At 40.3% G+C, this 10,000-nt stretch overlaps 1 protein-coding gene across 1 annotated transcript in view; it reads right to left on the bottom strand.

Annotated features, from left to right (window-relative positions):
• Positions 1-1,815: 1,815 nt before the first annotated feature.
• LOC125034192 (programmed cell death protein 10-like) overlaps positions 1,816-10,000 on the bottom strand; it is a 25,264-nt gene continuing 17,079 nt past the window's right edge. The window contains exons 3-6 of the mRNA XM_047625880.1: positions 5,223-5,400; positions 4,005-4,137; positions 3,655-3,819; positions 1,816-2,960 (exon numbers count right to left, since the gene is read on the bottom strand). Coding sequence (XP_047481836.1) covers positions 2,876-2,960; positions 3,655-3,819; positions 4,005-4,137; positions 5,223-5,400 — 561 coding nt within the window. The 3' untranslated portion in view covers positions 1,816-2,875. The remainder of the gene's footprint in view (positions 2,961-3,654; positions 3,820-4,004; positions 4,138-5,222; positions 5,401-10,000) is intronic.

The raw sequence follows: 10,000 nt of genomic DNA, 5'->3' as shown, positions 1-10,000 counted from the left end.
TCAAGGCTGCATACAAAACCCATGTTCACCTCAGTCCTCCACACACAAGAATCAACATGTATCTTATCTGATCAAATATACCTCTTATTGCTTGAGATTTTCAGTTAATTTAAATATATGTATATTTGTGTGTGTGTGTGTGTGTGTGTGTGTGTGTGTGTGTGTGTGTGTGTGTGTGTGTGTGTGTGTGTGTGTGTGTGTGTGTGTGTGTGTGTCTGTCTGTCTTATCATAATAGTTATAATCTTTAAAAAGAAAAAAGAAATCATTAATCTTAATGCAGAGGACAAACGCTGACCTCTGTTGCAATCATCTATAACAACACAGGAGCTTTCTTATCAAAAAAGTGTAGACAAATAAGGTCAGATACAGATGTTGTGGTGTTTGTTCCATGTGGAGACACTTACAACTTAAGATTATGGAATGTGACCCCAAGCTTCTGTATGTTTGATCGTCACTCCTTTATTATGAGTGCTTTTCTGATTGTCAGTGTTGCAAATCAAGAAAAAAGAAGAAAAACAAAAAAATAAGTTGAACCATTAAGATGCCATGCTTGCCTTGGGAGGGGGAGAGGTGGGGAGGGGGGAAGAGTAATAAGTATATACATATCTTTTAACTGCATCTTTGTTAGTGTTAAATGTACCTCACCCTTACCAGTGTACTTCCAGTGTCATTTTCTTTGGTTTGGCAACACTGTTGCCGAGGGTGTGAAAAGTGCATGTCTACTAACTTCACCAAACTGTACCTGTAACTTACACAAAGAAGAACAAAGACAACAAGAAAGAGCAAAGAAAAGGAGCAAAAGGAGAATAATTAAAACAATAAAACAGAATACAGTACATCAATCTATATTGCAAAAATATAAGACATACATACATACATGTAATAATATAAAAATCATAATAAATCATCTCAAAAGAAAGGAGAGAAAATGAGGAATGGAAAGGAGGACATAGCAGCCACTAAAACAGCTCAAGATCACCAATGAGAGGCAGCACAACCTGGACCCCAATGCTGATAAACAAAAGCTTTCTGCTGAAGAGAAGTACGTATGCCAACCAACCAATCTAACAGAACAAGCAAATTCTACATGCAACTGACCAATTAACTAAACACATATGTTAATCAGGACTAGATTTTAATAAATAAAAACAAATGAAGTGGAATTAATGATTTATCATAGTGGTTTCTCTTTGCTTGTAAACTGTCAAAAAAGAAAAAGAAAAAAAAGGAGAGAGAAGGAATGGGAGGGTGGAGGGGGGGAGGGAGAGATGAGAGATGAGAGAGATGAGAGAGGGAGAGAGGAAGAAGGGGAGGGAGAGAGGAAGAGGGGAGGGAGAGAGGAAAAGAGAGAGAGAGAGAGAGAGAGAGAGAGAGAGAGAGAGAGAGAGAGAGAGAGAGAGAGAGAGAGAGAGAGAGAGAGAGAGAGAGGAGGGGGGATAGGAGGGAGAAGGATGGGAAAATAAAATTAAAGAAAAGAAAAAAACTACAAAGAGAAGAACGTGATAAATAAAAAAGGAGAAATGACAAAAGATACAAGATAAAAGAAAACCAAACGGTATCACATAAACCTAACACAAAAGCCCAAGGAAACCGGTGGAGCCAAAACAAGTAAATCAGGGACAGTTTACGTCTCCCTGGCAAAGGCACTGCAAGTTCCTTGAGCCCTGCATAGCACTGGAATGTGTCGAACCTTGGTGTGATTAAGGTCTCTGCATTCCTCTCCCAATTCTGTACTCTGGTTACTTGGTGTGATGAGCAACAAGTTTCGAAAAGTTTTTGTCACAAAATAACTTCTTGGCTTGTCTTTCGCTTAAAAAAAAAAGAAAAAAAAAAAGAGAAAAAAGGACATCCAGTATAAACATCTCTCTGCATTGTTCATACACATACAATTCTCTAACAACTGCTCAAAGCACTGTACAATTTCAGCTAGGAGGCTTAATGATATACGAGAAGAAAAGGGCAGGAAATGATGAATGACACAAAGAAATAACATAGCTTATTTGTATGAACTAGCTTAAAAAAAATCTATTACATATGAACATTAAACAGATTTATAAGAACCAGTAAAGCACACTAAAGAAAAGATATAAACTTAGACCATTTCAATATGCCATTCCTTAAAGTGGTGCTCATGAATGACAGCCTAAGAAGACTGATTTCACAATGGCAATGACAATATTGAGAAAGCAGAGTTGACAAAAATACTCTGTAAAACATGTTGAATGAACATCTTGCATGGGAATCTGATCTAGTGGCTCCTAGATCTCATCCACAGGCTTTCTCTCATACTCATTCCATCACACTTCCAATGCATACATTTTTTTTTTTACTTCCACAAAGCATTGACTTCATTTTAAAATAGACAGCATATTCGTGATTTTCTTATGTTACAAGTTATGCATTATATACATATAAGGCAAATATCTACTTTTCAAAATATATCCAACAAACTGCTCTATCTCTTTTTTTTTTCTTTTTTGTCTCTCTTTTTACATATATATAACAGACGCAAGCACACTCGGCCGCAGAGGAAAATCAAAGGTTTCCTTCCTCTTCACCTGCACTCATATAGCACGAGTGGGTCCTCTTTATCCTCGTTTCTGTTCCGAGCTTCAGAGGTCATTCCCCTTCCATCTGCCCATCGTGGACCTGCTGGAGAGAGGGTGCAGGAGGAGGGGGGAGTGGAACCACTCCATTTTTGAGTCTATTGGCAGGTGGGCATGCTGTTCCAAAAGGGCTGAGAGGGTGTAGGGGGCAGGAGAAAAGGACTGATGGGGGTAGGATGGGAACGCAAGGATCCTCTGCCTCACAGTGCAGCACAACCCGATGACTTTGAAGGAGACTATGTGAGTGAGCAAGATGACCAGAAGGCTCTCACTCACACTTGTCCTTGACGGTGAGCATTATTAGGTTGGTTTGATGAATCAGGTAAGTGGCACTCACGAACACTGCGTTGGCTCTGCAAGAGTGACATTGCTTGGTTTAAGAGTCTTCCTTAGAGATGGCTACAACTAATAGCAAAAGCATATGCGTGCACGCACACACACACACACACACACACACACACACACACACACACACACACACACACACACACACACACACACCCAGAGGCACAAGCACACAAACATTTAAACTCATGCACATGCAAACAACCACACAATCTCACTAAGAAAAAAAAAAAAAAAATCTTAATATCAAAGCTGGTGATACTTGTCTTTAAAGCAGACAAGGTATAGTAACTAACAAAAATTATATGTATGAAAAAAGAAATATGATAATCCTCCAATAACAGATAGATGATGAAAACAGAAAATAATAATAATAATAATAATAACAAAAAGTTGGAGGAATAGTAATATTAATGGTACTTAATATTATACTAATACTAATACTGATATTACTAATAGCAACAATGACAATAATGATGATGATGACGATAATGATGATTGATAATAATAATGATAATAATAATAATAATAATGATAATAATAATAATAATAATAATAATAATAATAATAATAATAATAATAATAATAAAAATAATAATAATAATAATAATAACAACAACACTAATAAAAAAGTTATAATGATACAAAAAACAACAGCTACGGTAACAAACTCGTCTCCCTCGCTCCTCCTGAATGACTCACTGTCCCTCCTTGAAGTACTCCTTTAAGGTGTTGCTGAACTTCTTGCTGTGTTTGACAAAGTCGCGCTTGCGATGCTCCAGCGACTGCTTCCCTTGTGTGCCGGGGATGTACTGTGAAACCTCAGAGACAGCATCCAGGAGCTTTTTGATGGCGCTGGCAATCTCCCTGTTGGGTGGATCGGAGGTTAAGGGTTTCAGCTGGTAGGGGCGATTGTCATACCGGTAATGATGTTTGTGATTATCATTAAGCTAATATTAATGGAGATGTAAATGTACAAGTAAATGAGATTCTAAAATTAACGTCAAACATTTACAGTTGCCACAACATAACCCCTTTGCAACAAGACTTACTTGATTGTCTCCAGGAAGGTCTTTCTGTCCGTGATCTCATCTGGAATGCGGGACAGAATGCGCTTGAGGTTGGCCGACTTCTTGTTCAGCTCCTGGAAGGCGTCCTCCGTTCTGGTCACCCTGTAGTCACCAGCTGAGCCCACAAGGAGAGAAAAAGGGTATACTGTTAGCACAGCACTTTTAGGCATTTCCATGTCACCTTAACCCATTGGATCCAGATGCTTCACTGCCATCATGTAGGCCAAAATACGGGCATTAGGCTTATTTGAGCAGCCACTCTGCTGGGTGTGCCGCTCAAGTACTTTGAAATATTATTTTATCATTTTCTGCACAAGTGTTTTTTGATTCTCTTTTTCACCATTTTCCAATGTCTATATTTCTTATTTGATTTGCATTATACAAATGGTAATAGACTATTTTCCTTGCACACCCTCTATATCATCTCTCTAGGTAGTCCTTAACTCAATGCAATAATAGTATCAATAAGTAACACTGCTTCCCACTAATTCAATTTTCTGTAATATGATCTATACTGCTGGACAAGAATAGCATGAAAATAGTGTCTCTAGAGCCAGCTCTCTTCCAGTCATGGCTCACAGATGGTACATTCCACACTCATTTACCAATGGAAATAATACAAAATCTCTTCCTATATGTCCACTGAGTCTAATTACCCTTCAAGAGCTCTGTGCATTCATGGCGAATCATTCCTGTCACCCAGGTCTTCAGGTGAAATTCTCAGCTAAATTTTCTCATCGGCAATATGTTCATGTCACCTGCCCCTCATGCCATGGTAATATCATCCAGATCACAGGGGTTAATATGACACCCCCTTATCATTTTCATGAAGTCTTCATGCCACCCTTATAATTCTTGACATCAAACTTAAATAAATTATATTCTTACTTTACATTTTTATATATTATTGTCAAGGATCAGCTAACTCACAGTGGGGGGGAAAAACACACTAACAATGTTGGAATGAAAAACTTTAATTACGCAATAACTTTTTCTACCAAAACTATCTTTTTCTAATCAAACAAATTTAACCCATCCTTACATCTACCATGCTGGGACCATTGTTTCTTACAAAAATCTGTCCAGCTTACAAAAAGGTCTTCTCTGTCCAAAGCCAATACCACTACCTACTTCCACAACTACTCACCACCCCACCTCATTCCCCAACCCCTTACCATGATCAAAGTCACGCATACTCACACTCTGACTCATTCACTGAGCCCTGCAGACGGAGGATAGACTCATTCATGTTTACGGTGAGGTCAGCCTTGCGTACCAACCCCATCACCAGCTCGTAGGTGAAGCCTGGGTGTGCTGCCTCTACCTTGCTGAGGGCAGCCCGCAGGGTCTGGCCAGAGGTTACATTCTCTCGTTCGACCTGGAACAGAAGTACGCAGAGATGTGAACTTGCTGAGATGGATTTTCTTAAACTTAGAAGACTTACTTTCCCTCTTATATATCATCACTAAAGTCTGGAGAAAGGAAGGAAAGAAGAAAGAAGAAGAACAGAAAATGTACATTGTAAATACTCAAGTGAATATATATGAATATATAAATAAATAAGTAAATAAATACATAAATAAAGCACCTGATAATACATAATAAATCAACTTCTTTGAAAAGGAGATTTTTTTTCCCTCAGAGATACATTCAGCTACATCAAGAAACTCACAATGACAAGACAGACACTACAAAGCCTCCGGAGCGAGACCTTAATATTGTTCCTTACACCTTTCCCTTAAGAAGCAAAAACTGATAAAGGAATGAAGGAAAAGATGATTGATTGAGAGAGAGAGAGAGAGAGAGAGATAGATAGAGAGAGAGAGAGAGAGAGAGAGAGAGAGAGAGAGAGAGAGAGAGAGAGAGAGAGAGAGAGAGAGAGAGAGAGAGAGAGAATGACAGTGAAAGTGTGATAACAGGTGGGATGGTGGCAACAGATGGTCCCAAAGAGTACAGTTATAAACAAACACCTCTTCTATTTGACACTTTCTCAGTGTGTGTATGTGTGAGACAGAGAGAGAGAGAGAGAGAGAGAGAGAGACAGAGAGAGGGGGAGAGAGGAGAGAGGGGAGAGAGGGGGAGAGAGAGGGAGAGAGAGGGAGAGAGAGAGAGAGAGAGAGAGAGAGAGAGAGAGAGAGAGAGAGAGAGAGAGAGAGAGAGAGAGGGAGAGGGAGAGGGAGAGGGAGAGGGAGAGGGAGAGGGAGAGGGAGAGGGAGAGGGAGAGGGAGAGGAGAGAGGAGAGAGGAGAGAGGGAGAGGGGAGAGAGAGGGAGAGAGAGGAAAAGGGGGGAGAGAGGGAGGGGGGAGAGAGGGAGGGGGGAGAGAGGGAGGGGGGAGAGAGGGAGGGGGGAGAGAGGGAGAGGGGAGAGAGGGAGAGGGGAGACAGAGGGAGAGGGAGAGTAGGGGGAAGAGAAAACAAGAGGAGGAGAGAAAAAACAAGAGATGGAGGAAAGAAAGAAAAGACACAGAAAGAAAACACAGGATGATAAGAGAAAAAAGAAAGAAATAAGGACGTTGAAAGAGATCCAAGTTATGGATGAACTGTCACAATTTCTCCATCCCTTCCGTCACACCTGGATTATTAGGGAAGTAAATGCAGTGTTAACAGGTAAGTCGGAAGAAAAGTAAAAAAAGTTGGGGAGAAAAAATTATGCCAAAATATAAAAATAACCCTAATAAGCTAATCAACAGACATGGTTTCACTCGGTTTACCAAACTCGGAAACTAGGTGCAGGTCAAAGATTATTAGCCTTTTGGCCAGGTTCTAAGCCCTTTGAATGTGGATGGCACTTAATCACGCAATGGCTCTGGTGGACTGAGTTGAGGATGGCACCGCATAATGGCATACCCAGTGCCATCCGCTCGTTGGGGACCCAAATTATTATTTGTCTAGAACTGGCCAATCTTTTTGGGTGGTTATGATAAAACTATGGGGAGGTTATTTAAAAATTTGTAGAACAGTATTTTACAGTTTAACATCAGTTAAAAATTACATACTGACTTTTTTTACAAAATAATTGATTAATAAGCACTCATTTGAGACTGATGATGTACAGAACACACAGGTACATCAGCAACATGTTTTTAAAAGGCCGTGAATCACTGTAAATACTGAGGATTGTCATATTTTCCTGTGTCCCAATCCATAATAATTAGGGGTTAATACTTACTTTCCTGCACAACTCACAAGTCTAAAATACAAAAGAAATAAAGAGGAACTCTACTACAGGCTATGGCACTTCTGGATGCTGAATATGTCTTGAAGCCAATCTGAACAAAATTTAGATCTGACTGTATCTATGACGTAATCAGTACAAAAAGCTGGGACCATATATGAGCTTGATTTTTTTCCTATTTCCTCTCCCCTTTCCTGCCATTCCTCTTTCCTTTCCCACAAGCCACATTCTCCTCTTCTGCCTTTTATTTCCCATTCCTTCTCTTCTACCGTTCCCCTCCTTCACCATACTTCTTCCCTTTCCTCTTCCTCTTTCTCCTCCTTTCCCTTTCACCTCTTCACTTCCCCTCCTACTACTACTCTTTCTCTTCCAAAATTCCTCTTTCTCTTCCAAAATTCCTCTTTCTCTTCCAAAATTCCTCTTCCTCTTCCTCTTCCTCTTCCTCTTCCTCTTCCTCTTCCTCTTCCTCTTCCTCTTCCTCTTCCTCTTCCTCTTCCTCTTCCTCTTCCTCTTCCTCTTCCTCTTCCTCTTCCTCTTCCTCCTCCTCCTCCTCCTCCTCCTCCTCTTCCTCTTCCTCTTCCTCTTCCTCTCCTCTTCCTCTTCCTCTTCCTCTTCCTCTTCCTCTTCCTCTTCCTCTTCCTCTTCCTCTTCCTCTTCCTCTTCCTCTTCCTCTTCCTCTTCCTCCTCCTCCTCTTCCTCTTCCTCTTCCTCTTCCTCTTCCTCTTCCTCTTCCTCTTCCTCTTCCTCTTCTTCCTCTTCCTCTTCCTCTTCTTCCTCCTCCTCCTCCTCCTCCTCCTCCTCCTCCTCCTCCTCCTCCTCCTCCTCCTCCTCCTCTTCCTCCTCTTCCTCTTCCTCTCCTCCTCCTCCTCCACTCCACTATCACCTCCTCACCCTCTTGACTGTTACTATTCTTACTTCACCCTATCCACCTCCCTTATCCTTCCCTCCTGTTGCTCACGCCAAAGTCAAGGCCAACCTCCGCATAATCAGTGGAAGGTCATGTGCCCTGCCTGTCGTTACTAAGCCCGCTATGTGGCATGACTAGCTTGTGTGACCTTATGGAAGCTCCATCTGTCATTTGAAGGCATATCATCTGTGTTTATCTTTGGCTCTCTGGTGCCAAGTCTTGACAGGGGTAAATATAATTTTGTTTTAAAAAATGTATAAAATAATTTATTAAATAATGACTAATTTCTCACATGCACGTATGCATGCACACACACACACACACACACACACACACACACACACACACACACACACACACACACACACACACACACACACACACACACACACACACACACACATAATAATGATAATGAAACAAAAAATAATTAACTAATTGATAAAAATTCTTATACATCACTATTTTGCCCTTCACTACAAATTCAAATTGCACATTCAAACTTTCCAAACCAGAGAACATGCACACTCATACTCAACTGACATTTAATTAGAAAGTACAAAGAACTTTCTCTTACACTGTATTCTTGTTGATTACCAAGTTACCAAGTGTAGACTTAGTGTATTTCAAACTTATGATTCACCAGTGTCAGTAAGAGTTATCATAGCTGTCTCTGCTTTGCCTTGTAATAACACTAGGTTGTTTGAAAGAATAATAGAAAAAAATAACAACAGGCATTTGTTTTTATAGATTAAATGTAAATAACTTTAGATTTTCAATGTAATTTCCTCAACCAAATTAAAAAGAAATAGTGTTTCAGGACGCGCATGCAGCTATTTCAAAATGCCATTGGCTCATTGGATGGACCTCTTCTTTCCTTCACAAAAGCAATATTATGTTTAGTGTTACTATTGCATACAGATCCCTACAGTGAAGGGAAACATTCATTTTTTTCAACTTTCAGCTACAGCTTTTAGGTGCCAAATGTTGTATAATGTAACTCATCAATTTCTCATCCTTACCCAAAACCACCACAGACTTGCATCGACATACTTGGCACAAATTGTGGGTGAATCTAAATTAGCCCATTCTTAGACAGATTGAGGCCTTTTGCAGCTTCAACCAATGTGAAATTTACTGACAAGTATATCATAGACAGCCACAGATGCAGGGCCAACTGGGAGACTGAAGTAAGGATTGAGACTGGATTGCTTTAGTCTTCTTGTAGGAACGCATTGCTCTGTCTACCATTTCCAGACAAAACCAACTAATTTTGCTCCTTTGTGCAATTCAGTGGCTGTTGAAAGTTGTCATAAGCACAAGCTCTTGCAGGAGATTACACTGTATCATCTAACTGAAAGCAGCCTGAGTATCTCCAGTCGCTAAAGGTATAATCTCTTCCTACTGCATGTGATCAGCACGGACATGTGCCATTTAGAATTAATGACTACATTTTGCGGAATGAGTGGCCATAATTTATCGCATGGGCTTTTAACCCAACAATGAAAGGTATCTTATAGAAAATGAACAGCAGCTGGTCTTATATATGAAACGCTAGTGTTCTCTGCTTTAGCTCCAATTTTGGCCACCATCAGGTACTCACTGCTATAGCTACTATCTTTAAATTATGGTGTTTTTCATTTGAAGGAACCCATCATGGGTGGGTTAACCCTTTACCGCCAGGTAGAATGTACATGCATACCATCTGACACGATCTCTCGGCAGCAGGGCATGGGCCTCTATGAATACAGACCTGGAGAGGGGGCTTTCATATCGAGAAACCATCCGGTAGCATTGGGTTAACTATTGCCATGTCCGAGATGCTTCAATACGGAAGAAGATAGCCCAGGTAGACTGTTCACAGGTACTTCTATTATCTTATATGGGAAGATTTAT

Source organism: Penaeus chinensis, chromosome 17 (genome assembly GCF_019202785.1).
Source record: "Penaeus chinensis breed Huanghai No. 1 chromosome 17, ASM1920278v2, whole genome shotgun sequence".
NCBI classification, from domain to species: Eukaryota; Metazoa; Arthropoda; class Malacostraca; order Decapoda; family Penaeidae; genus Penaeus; species Penaeus chinensis.
Note: the sequence above shows the minus strand (reverse complement) of the source record. Positions and strands in the feature narration are given on the sequence as shown.